Source organism: Prionailurus viverrinus, chromosome C2 (genome assembly GCF_022837055.1).
Source record: "Prionailurus viverrinus isolate Anna chromosome C2, UM_Priviv_1.0, whole genome shotgun sequence".
NCBI classification, from domain to species: Eukaryota; Metazoa; Chordata; class Mammalia; order Carnivora; family Felidae; genus Prionailurus; species Prionailurus viverrinus.
Genome location: NC_062569.1, coordinates 101,109,468 through 101,130,573, shown reverse-complemented (window position 1 = coordinate 101,130,573; position 21,106 = coordinate 101,109,468). Strand labels below are relative to the sequence as shown.

At 38.9% G+C, this 21,106-nt stretch overlaps 1 protein-coding gene across 1 annotated transcript; it reads left to right on the top strand.

Annotated features, from left to right (window-relative positions):
• Window positions 1-627: 627 nt before the first annotated feature.
• ABHD10 (abhydrolase domain containing 10, depalmitoylase) lies at window positions 628-16,140 on the top strand. The gene is made up of 5 exons (XM_047876237.1): window positions 628-841; window positions 3,981-4,164; window positions 9,686-9,797; window positions 10,314-10,451; window positions 15,031-16,140. Exons 1-5 carry the CDS (start codon window positions 700-702, stop codon window positions 15,373-15,375), a joined length of 921 nt encoding a protein of 306 aa, XP_047732193.1. The 5' UTR covers window positions 628-699; the 3' UTR covers window positions 15,376-16,140.
• The last annotated feature ends 4,966 nt before the right edge of the window (window positions 16,141-21,106 follow it).

The following is a 21,106-nucleotide window of genomic DNA, read 5'->3' as shown; positions in this document are numbered from 1 at the left end:
ATGAAAGTCCCTTCTATCCCCAAACTACAAAATACTGCCCTAAAGTGTATTTAAATCCTTTGTTTTAATCTTCCGTTGAAAGCATATATCTCCTGGGATTTATTTTTGCACGTAACATGAGGCAGGGGACAGAATAACTAAATAATTCAATTGTCAGGCATATAAAGAGCTAGATAGAGTAAAAGCGAATTGGAAAGCGGCGAAGGAGCGGCGAACGAGTCCACCTCGGGTATTTACACAAGCAGGATTAAGGTCAGATTTTGGAAGCATTTCCGGTACGGTTTAAAACTGTCTTAAAACTGTCGGGGTGGGAAGGCGATTTGTAATGCAAGCAGCCTAGCATCTTAAGCTTCCGCTCCCTAGTGTCCTCGGGATGATGAGATGGTTTCCTATCTAGGAACGTTGGATACGGATCCTCTCCGCGCCTCTATCTAACAGCCAGCTTAACAACCAATTGAGAAAATCACCTACTGAGGCTGCTCAAAACATTCCAAGCCATCACAGGCAAAAACTCCCTGAGGAACCAACCGTCCAATTGCGAGAGGCTCGCCAGAGCGACGACTCTCCGCGCATGTGCGCCCTCAGTTGAAACTCTTTAGCAAGTCCCGGCTTCCGGCCGGCGGCGCATGCGCAGTTCTGGTTACTGTGCGCTCGGAGCTACTCTGTGGGTCAGCACGGTACTCAAGGGCCTCTGGGAAGATGGCGGGGGCGGGCATGGCTACCCTGGGCTCTTGGGTACCTCGTCGGAGGTGGGGCAGAGAGGCCGTCTTCTTAGGCTTCTACCGTGGCCTCAGCGCGTTACTTGCAAGGAAGTCGGAGCGGACGCCACGGTGGGTCCCAGGTCAGTGTCCGAAAGGCGGAAGAAGTACGCGTTCTTTCGAACTTGGAGTTCATTCCGTTCCTGTCTAGTGCGTTTTTGGCGCCTTATTTAAAAATGCTCTTCCCCCGTTCTCAGTACTCTAGTTTTACTCGCTTTCAGCGATTCTGGTGAAAGCTGTAGGAAGAACTCTGCCGGCCCTTGCTGGAGTTTTACGCTCTGCAGCTTAAGGATCGTACTCTGTGCCTGCCTCCCTGTGTTAAGCGCCAACGCTAGGAAAAATTTAAGATGTGCGTTTGGTTATTAGTTGCTTTTTCTTTCGTTTGTCTTCTGGTCTAAGGGTTTTACAGATCTTGACTCCGTTAGGATGCTGGGACCTGACCTTGCTTCCCTTTGGGAAATTTATAGTATGAACTTTGTGTGTGTGTGTGTGTGTGTGTGTGTGTGTGTGTGAAAGTGTAGACGCCGTGAGCAAGCCAAATTTCTGATTTTGCCTTCTCAATGCTCCCGCTCAGTGAAAACCATATTCATTACTCTACAAAGGAAACTAGAATTTGTACCAAAAATGAGAGCATGAGAATATTTTCTTCAACTTGTGTTCGATTCTTCTCCATAGCACCCCACCCCCAGTCTTTCTGAATTGTGTCTTTTTATTCTCTAGTTTTGTTGTTTTTACACCTTTGGCATACAAGCTGTCAGATGCATTCTGCTTGGAATGGGAACTGTCATTGCTGACACCCTTTGCTTTGGTTAAAATTTTTAAATGTATATAATCAGTTTAACTTACACTTAATTATGTACAGTCTAAAGGCTTGTTATATATATAAGTTCCCCTAGTGAAGTATAGTATGTCAATTCATTAAGTAAATTGTAATACTTTTTCATCTGTTTAGCACATCATTTAGGATTTATGCATCAGGCTTTGAGCTAATCCTTATAGTACAAAGATCATTTATGGATATAATGTTAAGAACCCCTCCACTTAAAACTCACCAAAATGAAGTAAATTACTGTTTCAGAGGAGAAATTTCTGTTTGGAGATGTAATATTGAGAAGACAATAGGAAGGATTTGAGTGCTGAACTAAGGAACTAGGAAATTGACATTTTTGCTGATACAACCTACCAACCAACATAACTGGCCCCCACTAGCCCTGGTTTTCACTAAAAAAAAATTTTAATTTGGCATATTTCACTATACAGTGAAACTTTGAAACAACACTTACATGTTATAGGGATAGCTTTAAGGCCTTCAATTCAGTTTTTAAAAAATCAACTTCTCAAACCCAAAATGAAGGAAGCTTTTGTCAACTCACATGGAGGGGGGCAGAGATGTTTTCCTTGGCCACAATAAAGTGGAGGAAGGTTTCATTTCATATAAAAGATGAGATGGGGCGCCTGGGTGGCTCAGTCGGTTAAGCGTCCGACTTCAGCTCAGGTCACGATCTCACAGTCCGTGAGTTCGAGCCCCTCTTCGGGCTCTGGGCTGATGGCTCAGAGCCTGGAGCCTGTTTCCGATTCTGTGTCTCCCTCTCTCTCTGCCCCTCCCCCATTCATGCTCTGTCTCTCTCTGTCTCAAAAATAAATAAATGTTAAAAAAAAAAAAACTTTAAAAAAAGATGAGATTTTCTTGGTTCAGGAAAAGACTATAAGGAAATACACAAACTTAATTTCTTTGGAAGGAGGAGGTGGGATTATAAATGACTTAATTTTTTAAAAATCTCTTTACCTTTTGGGGCGCCTGGGTGGCGCAGTCGGTTAGGCGTCCGACTTCAGCCAGGTCACGATCTCGCGGTCCGTGAGTTCGAGCCCCGCGTCGGGCTCTGGGTTGATGGCTCAGTGCCTGGAGCCTGTTTCCGATTCTGTGTCTCCCTCTCTCTCTGCCCCTCCCCCGTTCATGCTCTGTCTCTCTCTGTCCCAAAAATAAATAAACGTTGAAAAAAAAAATTTAAAAAAAAAAATAAAAATCTCTTTACCTTTTTTAAAGAGCAAGTATAGATTTTATGGTAAGGAAAAAACTTGAAAAACAGTGAAATAGAGTAACCTTATAAGGTTTGCCAGTTGTGCTGTTATACTTAAATTGCACTAAGATCTGTGTGCCATTCACAGAAAGCCAAACCAACAAATAAAACATAGTGATTGCAGAGTCCTATGACAAATCTTTTTCCGAAAATGGTACTATTATAAATTATTCAAGGTTTCTTGTAAAGTAACTGCTCATTGAACCCACCTCAGCTGATACAAAATCATGACAGGCTATTAGCATGGCCCATGATTTTGTGGATGGCGAGGGAGCCAGTATTACCAGCAGGAGCACAGCACCTCTGCCTTCGAAACAGTTTCTCTGCCTTCTCCCCCTCCCTGCCAAAAAGTAGAGGATGTGAAACTCCTCCCAACACTGAAAAAATTAAAAAGAAAAATCTCACAAGAGAAGGCTTAAACTAGTGTAATTAAATCTGAACATTAATTGATACTATTTAGGACAGATGATACAGCAGCATTTTTTACAGGAAAACTTTTTTTTACAAGTCTCTATCTTTTATTGCCTTGAAATTTCCACCTCATTGTGTATTTTGGAAGAATCAAGATTGGACCTTGTTCAAATGATTTTGAATATGAGTTCAAAATATGAACTGATTTTGATATGAGTTCAAAAGATACCATGGATAGGCTTGTGATTTTAATATTTCAAGTCTGTTTCTGTTTTTCCTCTTAAATGGAAGTAGTTTTGACATCAATTTGACAAGTTAAGAAAGTTAAGATTGAAAATATACAGTTGACCCTTGAATAACATGGGTTTAACTACTAAGGCCCACTTATACTTTGGTGTTTTTCAATAAACAGAACACTACTGTAAATACATTTTCTATATGATTTGCTCAACATTTTCTTTTCTCTAGCCTACTTTTTTGTAAGAGTACAATATATAATAATATAAACAACACACAAAATATGTGTTAATCAACTTTATGTTATCGGTAAGGCCTCCAATCAACAGTAGGCTGTTAGTAGTTAAGTTTTTGGGAGGTCAGAAGTTACACACAGATTTTCAAATACACGGGGGCATCAGCGTCTCAACCCCCATGTTGTTCAAGGGTCAATTGTGTATGGTTTTCCAAAAACAGTATTTTTAAACTATAGTTTATGTTTTTGTACTTTGTTTAGCTTGCAGACCAAAGTCATCGGTCTCTTTCCTTAGTCGACCAGACCTTCCAAACCTGGCTTATAAGAAGCTAAAAGGCAAAAGTCCGGGAATTATCTTCATCCCTGGCTATATTTCTAATATGAATGGTACAAAAGCATTGGCGATTGAAGAGTTTTGCAAATCTCTAGGTCACGCCTATATAAGGTAGGAACAACACATTTCTCCGAGAAAAATACTACTACCATTGAGCATGGCAATGGAGATATATTTCTGCTCTAACCAATTGGAGCAAATGCCAGTGTCTTTATGGATTAACTTATTTTAATGGTCTGTAAACTTTCACCTTGTGATTTAGGGCTATTGCAAATGCAGCCCTAAAAAGACCTTCTTTAATGGTCTTTGTGCCACCCTGACAATGCTGGTGGAAAAAGAAACTAGTGGTAACTAAACTCTTCAGATGTAATAATCTAGCAGGACAACAAATCAAAAATAGTAGTTGGCTTTCTTGTAATGTCTTGTAATTATTTTGTGGCTTTCCATTGGGGATTTTATTTGGTCACTCTTTATAACTCTACTTTCAAAATATGTATTTAAAAATAATACATGTATTCGAGAATATTGTATATTTTTCATGTCTCTTATGATCTTTTAAGTTCCCACTTCACATCCTCATATTGAGCCCATTCTTTCCTTTGGTTTCAGGTATAGTTTAGAACTCCATTTCTCTGGCCTGGTATTTTCATTGATGTTCCATGCTTGTATAAATAAATAAATGAATGAATGAAAGTATTCTAAAATTAGTACTGTATAATTCATGTTTGCACTGAAGTTTTCTCTTTCCCCTCACTCCTGTAGTCTGAGTGTATAGAAGCATAGAGAGGATATGTGTTATTTAACCAAAATCTGATTTCATAATTCCTAATATTTCATTCCAGTAATTATTCTAGTAAAATAGTGTGCTTACATCGTTATTAGGTTTGTTTACTTATAACAATCATTTAGTTAGTGTCTACTTTGCCAGAAAAGATAGTATGGTTTAATAGAAAGAATGCTGGCCCGGAATTCAAGAATTATGGGTACTAGAATCCGTTCCAGCAATAACTGTGACAAGATGAGTCAGCTGATAAACACTGGACCTATTTTCTTCATCATAAAAAAGGAGGAGGATGAACTAAAGATAATGTCTGAATCCTTTCTAGGACTAATGGCCTAAAAATCTGTTCATCTACATGGTTAGAATAATAGTTTCACTAACATTCACTCAATATGTCTAGAAAATATAGCTTTCAGAAATTAATATATAAATACAAAAAACCTTTTAGATTTTATTCAACATATTAGCAGAGATTATGTCAATTAAATGGATTTAGTGTTACTCTTTTTTATCATATTGAGTTTCATTTTCCTACTCAGAACTTTTAAAAATCTATTCTGACTTAACTGTTATTCTGAAGACTGGAATATCTTTTCCAAATAGACATTCTAGCACTATTACTGGGTGCTGTAAAATATACAACAAATTCTAAAACATGGCCGTTGTTCTTAAAGATCAGGTTGGGGAAACGACAGAAAACATAAGAAATTAGGCAGAAATACTCAACAGATTATACTGTGTCAAAAGGAACAGCATACTTAATTGCACAAGGTGAGAGAAAACTGGGGATTGAAGTGGATTAAAAAAACACTTCATAAAGGCACACTGATGTTAGGATTGGGGTAAGGAAGAAGATCTGTACAGGAAGGGAAACTACACTGATCAAAACACAATACAGTCAGAAAAATTGCCGTCGTTCTTTTTATCCCCCAGAGAATTTGAATCAAGAAATTGCCCTTTTACCAGTTCTTGGATTTAAGTTGAAACTGAGCACTGTAACCAGTTCCTATCTCCCTATGACACATGACATCTGTGCATTTTCTTTATTTTGAATACATATGGAAAACTTTTTTTTAAGTGTATTAAATAAACATTAATTATAATGTGTACAGACCATTAATTGGTTCTGTGTTAAAACATAGCCTAAGTATATCTTTATAAACCTTTATAAAAGTGTAGCCTTTCACTGCAAAATTTTAATTTGACCAGATTCCTTTTTATTTGCTTTTATCAAACTTCATTGCAACCTAATCACTATTAACTATTGATTGCATTGTAGCTTGTTAATGGAGATTTTATCTTTTATATATACTCCAGTTCCTCAGTGTACCTTTTTTATGTTTTTGGCTGTAAAATCTTAGATCTTGAATGAGGAAATGGTTTTGTATATTATACAAGAAATGGTACATATGACTATGTGAAAACAGTTTTTTGATGTTCTGTCACCATGCCTAACATAAGATTGAGTCAGAGCTCAGGAATATAGCACACGATGCTAGGGCTGGTATTCTCTCATAGTTATTTGCCATAGAATATTTAATTCTAGATTTGGGAATATGTCCTAGAGTGTTGAGGCTGCTAGAACAGCCTGTGGGGGTTTTTTTTGTTGTTTTGCTTTGTTTTGTTTTGTTTTTTTAAGTAGGCTGCACACCCAAAGTGGGACACAAACTCTCACACTGAAGATCAAGTCTCATGCTGTACTGACTCCGCCAGCCGCTCCTTGCCCCACCCATTGCTGTTTTAAAGTCCTAAATAGCTGAATATGTTTGGTTTTTGTTTAGTTTTGTTTTTTTATTTTTGAGAGAGACAGAGTGTGAGTGGGAGAGGTACAGAGATAGGAAGACACAGAATCTGAAGCAGGCTCCAGGCTCTGAGCTGTCAGCACAGAGCCGGGCACGGGGCTCGAACCCGCGAACCTTGACATCATGACCTGAGCCGAAGTCTGACCGCTTAACCGACTGAGCTGCCCAGGTGCCCCAACAGCTGAATATGTTTGAATTGTCTTTGTCCCTTGGTTAGGGTTCAGCAAGAGTGAACTATAGTTTTTACTTGTACCTTTTAGTATCACCAGATGTTTATATGTTCCTTTTTGAAGGGTTTCTACTTGTATTCTGCATCTGCATCATACATTTCGAAGGCAGCTGTGAAAGATGCAGCAAGTAGAGATGCCCGATTGCCCGCCAAGGGAGGAAAAAGGATTAGCTGGTACCTTTCTTCCCTCTTCTCCTGGGTCTGTTTTCTATGTCCTCTGGATTGAAGGGAAATAATGACTGTGATGTGAGCAGTGGCCTTGTTACACAATTTCCCAAGGGTCCAAAATCATTTCACTTTATAACAAAGAAAAATATAATTTCTTTTTCCTCCATGACTCGTAAATCCCTAAGAAAATGTGTGTATGCTGTGTGTCACATATATATTCTTACATGTACACTAAAAACACTAGGATTTATTAGTTTTCATCAGATTTTAAGAATTAGAGAAACCTGAACACTTCAAATTTGAATCAAGTGATTCTTTTTATTTTTACCTTCCACGTTTATTTATTTAGTATGTGTTATCATACTCTGTGTGCGAGGTGTAGGTGTCTCGCCTCTGGGAAGAATGCAGACACAAAACCAAGAATGGTGTTTCCCCACCAGGATCTGACCGTCTCACAGGAATGATGAGGCACATCGCACACATACAAACTGTCTTATAGAGCAGGGTATAAAAATTGATTGTGACTGATAAAAATGAATTCTGTATAAGTTTCATTAGGTATGAATTTTTTCTTCAGCTTGTCTGGGGGAAGTTTTCCAGGAAAAAAAAAAAAAAAAAGATTTGTTTGGACTAAGTTCTGAGAGGATGAGCCGTGAAGGTGAAAGGAGAAGGTCCTCCCAGTGATGGAAATAGTATGAGGCATGAAACAGGAACAGAAAGCAAGAGCCAGTTTAGTAACAGCAAGTTGATCAATTGGGCCAAAGCACTGGTTTCCTCAGATGACATGATAAATGATCAATCTGAGATGACCAGAATATAATGGTCTAAAAAATAGGCTAAAGCCCTGAATGTTTATGTTGTATGTTACAGGGAACCGCTGAAGTTAATTCCATAGCAATAAAATGTTTCAGAAAAAAACCTGCCATGTATAAAGTGGATCCATTTGGAGAAAGAGTGGACAGACACAGGAGGCTACTATGCTAGACCAGGTTTAAGATGACAAAGATGTGGGGCGCCTGGGTGGCTCAGTCAGTTAAGCATCTGATTTCAGCTCAGCTCATGATCTCATGGTTCATGGGTTCGAGCCTCGTGTCAGGCTCCGTGCTGACAGCTCAGAGCCTGGAGCCTGCTTCGGATTCTGTGTCTCCCTCTCTCTCTGCCCCTCCTCGGCCCATGCTCTGTCTCAAAAATAAATAAATGTTAAAAAAAATTTTTTTAAAAAGATGACAAAGATGTGCAGCGTGATACTGGTCTTACCATATTGCAGAGAAAGAGATGAATGGGAAGAAACGAGAGTGAGTGAGGATGGCGCAGGGCAAGCAGTGTTTGGTATCCTGGAAAAAAAATTTGAGTGAAACAGTCTGCTCTCAAGAACTGCCATTCTAGTCACACAAATATTTGACCTGATTACTACATAATATGAAAAGTGTTAAGTGAGTACATACAAAAGAAAGTGACTGAGGGAGTGTATGTCAGAGTTCCTCAGGAGGTGACATGACTGAGGGATGAGTAGGAGTTTGGGTGGGAAGGAAGGCTTTCCAGGCTTTCTAGACAGGATGCAAAGGCCCAGCATTATAAAAGGGTCTGCCCAGGGATCGGAGTAGTTCAGTATGACTGTGGTTTAAGGTAATCTGCAGACGTGATGCGATATTTCCTGGTCTATTGAATTGAGGCCTTGAAAATGCACAGATCGACAGACTTGGAGCCTGGAGAGCTAGGCAGTTGGAAGAAGAAGCAAACTAGGGGGATGAGTTGATGATCGTGAATTTGATTTACCTCTTTCCCTTTTATTAATTTAGTAAATACTAAGCACTTACCATGTGCAAAGTGCTGATGTAGGCATTGGGAAAGCAGTGGTGAACAAAACAGCCTGTGCCCATATGGTGCTTCCATTCTAGTGTGGGAGATGACCATAAACAAATAATCAATTTTTTTATATGTCAAGTAGCAATATTTGCCATGAAGAAAATAAGGCAGGGTAAGGAAATAGGGAATGATGAAAGCAGCACAATTGTGCATTGAGTAGTCAGAGAAGGCATCTCTGAAGATGTAACATTTGAGCCAGAGGCCTGAATGAAGCAAGGGAGCAATCAAAGTGGATATCTGGAGGGATACAGTATGCCCTGTAGAAAGAAAAGTTGATAGCAAAACCTGGGTGGTATATTCCGTTTACTTCAAGAAGGCAAATGCGAATTCAGTTGGGAGGGAGAAAACGGTAAGAAATCTGTAAGAAATGAAATCAGAGAGGTAGTCAGAGGCCTCATTATGTTTTGTTTAAGATGGTAGAAGGCTTTTGAAGGGTTTGTGCAAGACATGATTTTTGTTTTAAAAAGAGCACCGACTGCTACGTGGGGAATAGACTACTGGGGTAGAAAATGGACACAGGAACACTTAGGAGACTATTTCACTACTCCGGCAGAGAAGACGGTGACATGGACAGGCTGCTAGCAGGTGAGAGAGTGAGTGGACATGGGTGATATTTGAAGGTTATGCCAGTTGGATCTGCTAAAATATGTATTGACCTCATTGCTTTATTTTAATACATTTTAAGCATTGTAATAATGATAAATGAGCTGTCTTCTTTAAAAATCAGAGAAATATATAGCTAGATACAGATATCTAGATATAGATATATGTTTCCCCTTTTTCTAGGTTTGATTACTCAGGAGTTGGAAATTCGGATGGTAACTTACAAGAATGCACAGTGGGAAAATGGAGAAAAGATGTTCTTTCTATAATTGATGACTTAGCTGAAGGACCACAGGTGACTATTTGTGTTAAATATAATTATTGACCTCATTTTTTTTTGAGCTGTTTCTTTAGCTATGAAAATTTAATAGTTTAAATGTTTAACAATTAATTTTGGTATTTGATTTAAAATTATTCTATTCACTTTCTCATAAAATGTAAGTGGCATTTTACTTTACCTTGTAATCCTAATTTTAATTCTACTTTGTGCCAAATATTAAAAGTCTGGGAGCTAATAGATATAGAAGAAAAAAGTACATACATAAATTACTGAATCCCCTTACAGAAAAGAAAAAGAAATTCCTCTTTAAAACTGTGTATCTTTTGGGGGCACCTGGGTGGCTCAGTAGTTGAGCGTTTGACTCTTGATTTCGGCTCAGGTCATGATCCCGGGGTCAGGGGATTGAGCCCCACATCGCTTAAGATTCTGTCTCCCTTTCCCCTGCTCACAGGTGCGCGCGTACTCTGTCCCTCCCTCTCTCTCTAAAATGAAATTAAAAAAATAAATATAACTGTGTGTTTTTGTTTTTAGATACTTGTTGGATCTAGCCTCGGTGGATGGCTTATGCTTCATGCTGCAATCGCAAGGCCACAAAAGGTCGTTGCTCTTATTGGTATAGCCACAGCTGTAGATGGCCTAGTGATACAGTTTAATCAGCTCCCTGTTGAGGTGGGTCACAAGCAACCTCAGTGTACGCCTCCTGTCATAGCTCTGCTTCTTCTTTCTTTGGATGTGTGTTCGTGTGTTATCTGTCCTTTGACTTCCTGTGCTGGCTCATCTTTTGCCTTAGCTGCCTTTTTGTATATAATCTCTTTGCCTTATTTAACTGATTGGGCTCTTGTTCAAGGTCTCCTTTTCTTCATTCAGTCCCTTCAAGTCATTCCACCACATATTTCAGCCACATTAATGAAATCACACATTAAATTTCTTTTTTTAGCAACATTTTCGTTATTAATCACATTTACTTACTTGGATCGGACATTGTGATCTCTCTTTGTACCTTTTATTCTTATTTTGTGGCATATGGGAAATAGTACCTATTTTTACGACCACATTAGACGTGGCTCATCAATTATGAAACTTTTTTTCTTCTCCTGAGAGCAGCCTCAGAGCATCTCTCGGCAGAGTTCTCCCGTACATGTTATCATCCATCAGAGTCCGCACACAGGAGATGAGGTGTGTGACTCCTGGCTTAGACATGGAGTTGGCATTCTGTTCTACTAATTCTCACCTTTTAAAAAAATGTGCTTTTCATTATTACCATGCACTTTAGTAAATCATGGTCGAAATGAGGTTTCTGAAGTAAATGAAAATAATTTATTTGTTAATATTATTATTAGACATGTTTAAGCACTTCGGTTATCTGCAGGGATAAAGAAATAATGGGTAATGGCTGTTTATTTTTGTGTGTTTTGTTGTTGTTTTGCAGTCAGTTGAGTTCTCTTTGGGTGTCTTTTTCCTAAGGATCTAAATGTCACCTGTGGGACTATGACCCTAGCAGGATGAGGCACAGAAAATTAAAGAAAGAAAAGCATTCTATTCAAGTGGTTCAAAGAGTGTTTTCACTAGGCCGGCAGCATCAGCGTCACCTGAGAACTTGTTAGAAATGCATGTTCTTGAACTTCACCCAAGACCTACTGAATCAGAAACTAGGAGTGTGGCCCAGCAATCTGTTTTAACCAGCCCCTCCCGTGAAGTTTGAGAACCACTGCTCTGGAGAGTGGAAGAGCAGGTAGAGGAGGAAAGGAAATAAAGAGAAGGAAGAAGGCCTATGTAGTGGTGGATAGTAGAATATTGTTGACTTTTGCCTCAAGTTCTGCATTGATACCAGTGCTGTGTACTATCTGTCCTAAGCTGCTTCTCAGCCCACGTTCCTCCCAGCCCCTTAAGAAATGTTATTATCTGCATGTGCAGTTTCTTCATGTAATTTCCTCTGAGAGCTAAAATTGCAAAGCTGGTCTTCCTTGCACTTACCTCAGATTTCTGAATTTTTTTGCTTTCTTAGTTGTTTCTCATACATAGTGCCTCAATGTCCGATGCTGTTAAATACTCCTACCATTGTATCTCTGCATATAAACCTTAAAGCCCTTACTCCATCCTCTAACTCAATTAAATGGTGCTTCTCCTGGTAGGAAATTATTTCAAGAACATAGCGGATGAGGAAGAAGGTGATTAAACAATTTTGTGTTTTTGTTATGGTAAAAGATAAGGTCTTTGTACATTATTCTTTATGTGTGTATCCACGTCACTCATGGAGCATATGGTCAGTAATCCCCTAAATGACTGAGAAGGTCTATACCTGCAAATCAGGGCATGTCTCTGCTAATCCTAAATCAGACGAGCAAATGCTGGTGAATAGAAGCATGTTAACTTAAAAGCATGTAAGCAAAGAACAGGGACAGTAGGACCACTATCTCTTCTTCACAGAAGGAGCTAGCTGTAACAATGGCAAGGGAGCAGAAGTGGTGATTTTTACTATCATCTTTAGCCCTGGGAATGTTAACACTCAGCATTGCTTACTGCGTAGGAACGGACTCTAATTGTTTGCCTTCTTTGAACACTAGAGGATGGCAGATAGGTGCACAGCTGTTTGGAATACAAGCTTCTCAACCACATCACCTTGATGTGGTTTCTTATTGGCATAGAACTTAATGTATATTGTACATTTTCTTCAGTTAATGATATTTTTGCTATTTCTGAACTTTTTGAGAGTTCAATTACATATAACATTCTATGAAGTTAATTTGTTCTACAAATGGATAGTATTCATTCACTTCAGTGGCAGATAACAGCTGGTTGGGGGGCAGGGATGCTTAAAATACAGCTATTATTAATTGTATCCGTAAATTAGCATGGTTCCCACTTCATCTAATGACCAGTGAAACTAAGTTCTAATTACTGAAATTACAAATTCAGGAGAATGATCCTGAGTATTTGAGGATCACTGAATATCATTTTTGCTTTAAATATCCAGTTCACATGTTCTTTTTTTTAATTTAATTTTTTTCATTTACATCCAAATTACTTAGCATATACATGTTGTTTTAATACAGAGACTGCCTTAATATTCATGTAGATTCACATTTTATAGTTTTTTAGAATTTCCTTAATTTCAAGTCATTTGAAGACATATTTAGGAGTATAGCTTTCAGTTATGCAGCTTTTTCACTGAATCAGTAAATCGTTCTGGAATTTTAAAAAACACATTAAAATGCCTAAATACATATAGATTATATCATATATCTTACTGTTTAAATTTTTATTTTCCTTTTCATATTTGTAATAAATTAACAATTTTAAACATGGAAAAAATCATAATATCTTTATTGAAAATTTAAATACAAAAATTTTCAATATATTTGGCTTTTCTATCCTTATAGTTTTCTTTATTTTTGATAAGATGTCCACCTGTTTTTCTAGTCAGAAATTCCCTTAATATGATATGGTTTCAAGAACCTTAAAAATACTTACATCTTAGGGTGCCTGGGTGGCTCGGTTGAGCGTTTGACATTGGCTCAAGTCACAATTGGGTTCGAGCCCCATGTTGGGCTGTGTGTTGCAGCTCAGAGCCTGAAGACTGCTTCAGATTCTGTGTCTCCCTCTCTGTCTGTCTGCCCTTCCCCTGCTCGTGCTTGCTCGCTCTCTCTCAAAAAAAATAAACATTAAAAAAATTTTTTTTTTAGTTTACGTCTTCATGTACTAGTTCAAGTTCTGATAATCTTTCCAAATAATTTATTTATATACGGATAAATCTTTGTGCTCAAAGATGTTAATGGAAGTATCCAGCAGTGTGGAAATAATCAAGTTAATTAGTTTAGATCTAGCATAATGGAATATTTACTATGCAGCCTTTAAAAACTTTTCATTAAAAAAAAAAAACTTTTCATAGAATTTTTTTAAACCCAGAAATATATGTATGAAATAAGTAAAGCAACATAGAAAACTCTATGTGAATGGGTAATACCTGTTTTACATATTATATATATAAAACCAAATACATAGAGAAAAAATCCTGGAAGGAAATGAGCCAGCATGTTAATGATTATTATATCTATGAGGTGGGATTATGTATGATTGCTTGTTTTTTATAATTTCTGTATTTCCCATGTTTTCTATAATGAGTATATGTTACTCTAATTAGAAAAATTGTTTAAGGGGCATGTGTGTGGCTTAGTTGCTTAACCATCCAGCTCTTGGTTTCAGCTCAGGTCATGATCTCTCATTTCATGATTTTTGAGCCCCACTTTGGGTTCTGCACTGTCAGTGCAGAATCCCCTGCTTGGGATTCTCTCTCTCTCTCTCTCTCTCTCTCTCTCTCTCTCTCTCTCTGCCCCTCCCCTGCTTGTGTTCTCTGTCTCTCAAAATAATAAACATTTTTTAAAAAAGAAAAGAAAATTAATTATTTAACACAAATTATAGTCTAGAAAATCAAAACTCTGCAAGAATCCAAAGATACCCGGTGTTTCATCTTAAGGAAATATGTGTAGAAATGATATCCTTGCTCAGTTTTCAGGAAATATTTGGAAGACTTCATTGTCATCCAGAACAACACGTTTTTTTCTCATTCCCTAGGACTCTGGAAAGGAAACAGTACTTTTTTTTTCTTTTCTTTTTTTTTTTTTTTTTTTCCTTTTTTTACATTTAGCCTGAAATTGCACATGTTTGGTTGTCCCAGAGTAAGTACCGTATTATTTTTCATTTTTAGTTCTGGGCTTGATTCTTTCTTTTCTTCTTTTTCCCCATCCCCATTTTAGTAGCTTCACATACAGATACTTTTAGTTTGTGATTTTGAAATCTAAACAGTTGTTATTCCTAAGATTAGGGTTTATATAATATGAATGATGCCTGAACTGATTCCAGAAATTACTTTTTCTCCCCTTCATTTTCCCTTTCAGTTGGGGTGAAGTAACACCCGATTTAAGATGTTACCTAATAAAGCTAAATCTAATTTGAATCCTAGTTATGACCGTTGTTACCTTTCAGCTTTGAACGTGAGATTTAACTTCTCTAGATTCTAATAGCCTCTTTTGTAAAAATGATATAATAACAGTTGTTATCAGGATCTTAGGAGACAACTATGTGTAAAGTACCTTTCACAGCTCCTTGCACGTAGTGTTTAATTTTTGATAATTATCATTGTTACATTTTTATCTCTTTACCTCCTAGGACTGCTTTTCTTAGACTGTTTAAGACTATTGCATTTGTTAGTGTTGTATAAATACTTTTTTCCCCTCATTTTTCCCAATAGGTGAAAAAGGAAATAGAGGTGAAAGGTGTGTGGAGCATGCCATCAAAATACAGTGAAAAAGGAGTTTATGACATTCAGTACAGTTTCATTAAAGAAGCTGAACACCACTGCTTGTTACATAGCCCTATTCCTGTGAACTGCCCTATAAGATTGCTCCACGGCATGAAAGATGACATCGTACCTTGGCATACATCCATACAGGTTGCCGACCGAGTAGTCAGCAAAGATGTAGATGTCATCCTCCGAAAAAACAGTGATCACAGAATGAAGGAAAAATCGGACATTCAACTTCTTGTTTACACTATTGATGACTTAATTGATAAGCTTTCAACTGTAGTTAACTAGAATCACATTTTTAGTTGGTATGAACTAACGGATCCAGAAAATTGGAAGAAGGATGTAAGACCCTGATACTTGGGTTTTTTCCTCTTACGTCTCTGTTTTGTAAATATCACATGAGTATTTATTTAACGCTGTATGATATAAGTGATACAAATTGTGACGAAAGTATAAGCTGCTGTCTGGAAAATTTTCTTCCTTCCATCCTTGATTTCTTTTAATTGAAGTAGAGTTGACACAGTGTTATAATAGTTTCAGGGATACAACATAGTGGTTGGACAGCTCTATATGTTATGCTATGCTCACCACAGATGTAGCTGCCACCTGTCACCATGCAGCACTGTTAGAGTGCCACCGACTGTTCCCTCTGCTGTGCCTTTCATCCCGTGACCCACTCATTCTGTACCTGGAAACCTGTGTCTCCCAGTCCCCTTCACCTATTTTTGCCCATCCCCCCACCCTCTCCCTTCTGACAACCACCAGTTCTCTCCATTTATGGGTCTGTTTCTGCTTTGTTTGTTGTTTGTTTTGCTTTTTAGGTTCCACATGTAAGTGAAGTAATACTGTGTTGTCTTTCTCTTGTCTGACTTCACGTAACCTAGTACCCTCTAGGTCTGTCCATGTTGCGTGTTGATTTTTTTTTATTACTAAAAGATTTCCTACTTTTTTATTCGAGGTAATTTGTTTGCTAAATGCTTATGTTAACCAGGACAGCTCTTAATTGTGTTCTCTTCTACTTAGAATTGTTAATAAAGCTTGAATTTTTTTGTCCTTTGTCGTCGATCATATATGGAAATCTGTAAAATTGCTTCTGATTTTAAAATGCTATTCACAAAATACAGGACAATGTTTATTGAAGTAAATCTGAAATGATTGGAAAAAATTAGGTATGATAAAGTTCAAAACGTCAGAATATGACTATTAAATTCTACATGTTATATTTGAGTTTAAAATTACGGTTATCCTTTTTTTTGAAGCTTATGTATTTTGAGAGCATGCATGTATGTAAGTGGGGGAAGGGCAGAGAGAGAGGGAGAGAGAGAATCCCAAGCAGGCTCGACACTATCAGCACAGAGTACAACTTGGCTTGATCTCGCAAACTGTGAGATCGTGACCTGAGCCAAAATCAAGAGTTAGATGCTTAACCGACTGAGCCACCCAGGTGCACCAAGGTTCTCCTTTTTCAAAGGCTCAAAACTTCACAATGATACAAAGGAAATCTATCACTTCTAAATTTTGACTCTATCTGTCACTTAAGTGGGATTTGATCTTAGTAATGGAGCATTTGCATATTCTGAAGAGGCAGTTAATCCTTATATATTCTTGCCTACTTGCAGAAACATTTCCTTTTCTAATAAAATGTGCCTTAAGTACAAATGGCCAAGTGATTGCCATCTAAGGGCTTTCTGAAGTGCAGAGACAGTAAGAAAATATGAAATGCAATTTATAAAGGTGTTTTCAAGAACTAAAATGGACTTGTGCAGTAGTGAGCCTTAATATTATTGAGTTGGTGTCTTAGCTTTTAAGTTTGGCTGGATTTCCTTTAGCCTTAGGTTATGTCTGTCAAAGTGAAACTTACTAAGTTGATAACGTGACCCATATAGAGAAAATTGTTGGGATGAAATTCCTGAGCCAAAGAACTAGAGAGGCCTGCTTACAAGGTGAGCCCTTGGCCAGCATCTGAGAACTTGGCTTTTAGGAAGTTTCTGCCATTCCCAGAACTGGTAAGCGTGGCTCACTACACCTAAACTGTCGACATTGTATGAACAGTATGGTTTGTGCTGAAGTCCTTTCCTTTTGGGAGTCTGGAATTGTGGTAGGTGCCAGGCAGAGACTGCCTAAGGGACCAGCTCCCAATACCTGGGCACTGAATGTCGCGAACTACCCAGTGGACAGCACTGCGTGTGCTGTCACAACTCGTGACCGAGGGAACGTCAGCTCATCTGGCAGGACCACTGGGAGAGAATTCTTGGAAGCTTGTGCCTCATTTCCCCAGACTTCACCCCATGTGCCTTTTTCCTTGACAGATTTTGCTTTGTATCCGAAGCATAGCTGTGAGTAGAATTACGTGCTGGGTCCTGTAAATCCTAACAAATCATCAAACCTATGGGTGGCCTTCAGGACCCCTGACACAGACACTAAACAGGTTAATGTCCTCGAGGACTACAATCTAGGAGTTACCTTTCATAGTGAACAGAAATCATTTACCAATCAAATGCACGTGAATCCTGCACGGGCCACGGTGCCTGGTGCTAGAGTGAGTTGACAGCAGGCGGCAGGGTGGCCATTCCGGCGCTTGTTCCGCCCAGATACTGCCTAGGCACAAGGATTCAAAAGACAAGAGAAAAGGGCCCTGCACATGAGAGTTTTCTGAGGCTAAACATCGTAATGTAATAAGCATGCTTGGAGATTTGCAGCACACCTGTAGAGGCAATATGCATAACGGTTAGGGACAGACTATACAGTGTGGGTTTAAATCCTGGCTCACCATTTACAAACACTGAAAGAGCAATTTACTTAACCTGGAAGTTTCCTCAGCTGCAAAACGACATAAAGTTAGGTAATAAAAGCATAAGGATTAAATAATTACATTTAGAACAATGACACATACACATAGGAGTCACCGCCTCTTCACGTTTATTGTGCACTGAACGAACACAGGCCGGTGAGAAACTGGTGGACATAATTCCTACTGGTTAGAAAGGAAAAGAGGCAAGGAAGTGGGCGGGGCTTCCACAACACCTCACTCGCCTGTTAGTTGTGTGCTATCCTTTCAAACCTTCAAAGGTTAGAAAAGGGGAGGAGGAGGACCCTTCACTATCTGAAGAGAGGAAAAGCCAATTTTAAAATTTAACCTAGCTTTGCAGAAGGTAACATCACAAATTCCAAATGATTTTGTATCTAGTACATCGTTAATTAATTAGTGGGCTTTTTTCCCCAAAGTGCTCTCTCTCTTCTTTTCTCTAAAACCACTCCGTGCCATGTATCCAGGGATACAGAAAATGCTTGAACAACCAGCAGCCCCTCAGTCCCTTGTCCCCTGGAACTCCTGCATTATGTTAAAAGTGACATGACCCTTCTTAACAATGTCAGCATGTGCAGTAGAAAGAGATAAGGCAAACGCCATCGGTAAGGAAGGCTGAGGTCACAGAATACGTTTGCTTTTGCTGCATCTGTTGAGCTTAGAGACATCTCCAGACCAAATCTAAACAGTATGCTGTTCCCTGAACAGCCAATAGAAAGTTCTGTGTGGAAGAGAGGAGGAAAAGAGCCTTGGGCATGGCTGAGCTTTAGAAAACATGGAGATGGCAAGGAGAACACGACTCTGCCACCTAACTATTCAGGGCCCAAAGGGAATATGCAAATTTTCATTAAATTTGAAACTGTTTTAAAAAAACAAAACCCAAATAACTAAGGAACTCTTATTTTCTGAAGGAAAGAAGATGGGAGGAATTTAGATACACCTTTTAAAGATCCCTTTTAAATACACATTTAAAAGTAATCTTTAATTTAGAAACATAATCATGTAGTATGGTTGGTTTGATTTAAAAAAACATATGGGGCATCTGTGTGGCTCAGTCAGTTAGGTGACTGACTACAGCTCGGGTCATGATCTCACAGTTTGTGAGTTCAAGCCCCGCGTCGGGTTCTGTGCTGATAGCTTAGAGCCTGGAGCCTGCTTTGGATTCTATGTCTCCCTCTCTCTCTGTCCCTCCCCTGCTCATTCTCTGTCTCTCAAAAATAAATAAACATTTTAAAAAAATTTTTTTATGTGGCACTTTGGTACATCTAGAGAATATACCTAGGAAGAGGCAGGCAGTTTTTCTTTTTTAACCAAATGTGTCTTTTGAGGAAATTATCCTTCCAGACATGTGGGGTCTCCCTTTTCTTGGGCTTTCAGGGGTTTGCTAACAAAATTTCTTCTACTAAAAAAATTAAAAATAACAATACTAATAAAATAAAAGGCTCAAATCAAATGTCAGTTCCCCAGTGAAAGCCTTTCCCAACTTATATCCACCTCAGTTTCTAAGAAGTTAGTTCATTCTGTGCATTCTATTCTCACCTTTTTTTGTTTTACATTCATTTATTTATTTTGAGAGACGCAGAGAGAGAACATGAGCAGGGGAGAGACAGAGAGAGAGGGAGAGAGAGAGAATCCCATTCTCGACGTGAGACTTGAACTCCCTACGCAGGCCTCAAACTCCTGAACCGTGAGATCATGACCTGAGCTGAAATCCAGAGTCAGACGCTTAACCTGAACAGGCGCCCCTCTTCTCACCTTTCTGATAGAACTTAACCGTTTTGAGATTCTCACATATATGCCAGCCTGCCTCTCTCACAGGACCACTGAGGTCAGGAGCTCTGTGCTGATATTGCCTACCCCCAGGCGGCTCTGACTCTGCTGTGTCCCCTCATTTGCTGGCTCCTCCTTCTCACCACCCACTGCTTCAGCGTGAGCATTCCCATGAGTTCTAACCCTGGCCCTCTTCTCCTGCTACTTAGCTTAAGCACCCCTGCTCCTGGTTTTAACCCCACTCGTATGCAGTGATTCAAGTCCATTCCTCCACTCCAGACTTTTGTCTTGAGCCCCAGACCCATAAAATCAACTATCTGATGAGCTGGGATGGATGGTAGCCTCCAGATGCAGTTAGGATGAACCTTGTCATCTTCCCCCTATATGGACCTCCCCACATGCAAGTCCCCTTACAATAACGGCACCACATCACCCGTTATACAGGTCAAATTTGTGAGTCATACTGACCACCCCCTTTTCCTTCATCCAAATCAATCAGATGATTCTCGTTCTCAGTGAAAAAATTCAAACTGTTTTGCATAAGTCCAGTGGCAGGCAAGGCTGGTAAATATTTAACAACTAGCTTTCCAGGCAAAGAAAACAAAACAAGAACACGCTGATTTACAAATTTGCCAACATCCATGCCATAAATACTCCCGTTACGGCCAGTTTGAAGCTACCACTGTGATGTCACTGAATCCACCAAAGCTGGGAAGTGTGGCCAGTTGCAAACCATTACATAGTATATACACCATATAGAGACAATAAACCTAACAATATTCTCAAAAAACACAGGCAATAGTAATACGTAGCAAAATAAAAGCGATCTGTTCTGAGTATTCAATGTTTGTAAATTACTTAAGTGTAAATTTACATAATTCAATTGCTTATAATGGCTGAGTGACAAGTGGCTCTCAACATTCCTGAAAGTGTAACCATGGGCACTTGCAAGCAGACAACTTTATGGTCTAGAGCTTGCCTGACATCCAAGCCTTACTTTTCTTCCTGTGCGTCTCTTCTCTTTAATCCTATGCTTTGTTGACATTAGAACATTTGCGCCTGCCTAAATAAGCTGCCTTTGCCAGCCATGTTCCTGACGCTCACAACCCCTCTTGCTGCAACCCATCCACCTGACAACACCTCTCCCCATTCACCTGGCAAACACCCATTCATCTTTTGAGGCTTAAAGTCATCTCCTTTATAAACCCTTTTCCCAATCCCCTACCCCCTTCCTCTGAGCACCTTGTGCACATTGTTAGCATGACACCTGGCTCGCATTTATTGTTTACCAGTTTAACTTTGCTACTAGACCATGTTGCAATGTCTCATGCATTTTTTTTGGTACTCAGATACATAGGCCCTTTAAAAAAGTCGTTGAAAAAATTAACTATAATACTAGTAGATACTCAGTAAATGTCGAGTTGATCCCGTATCTCCCAGGGA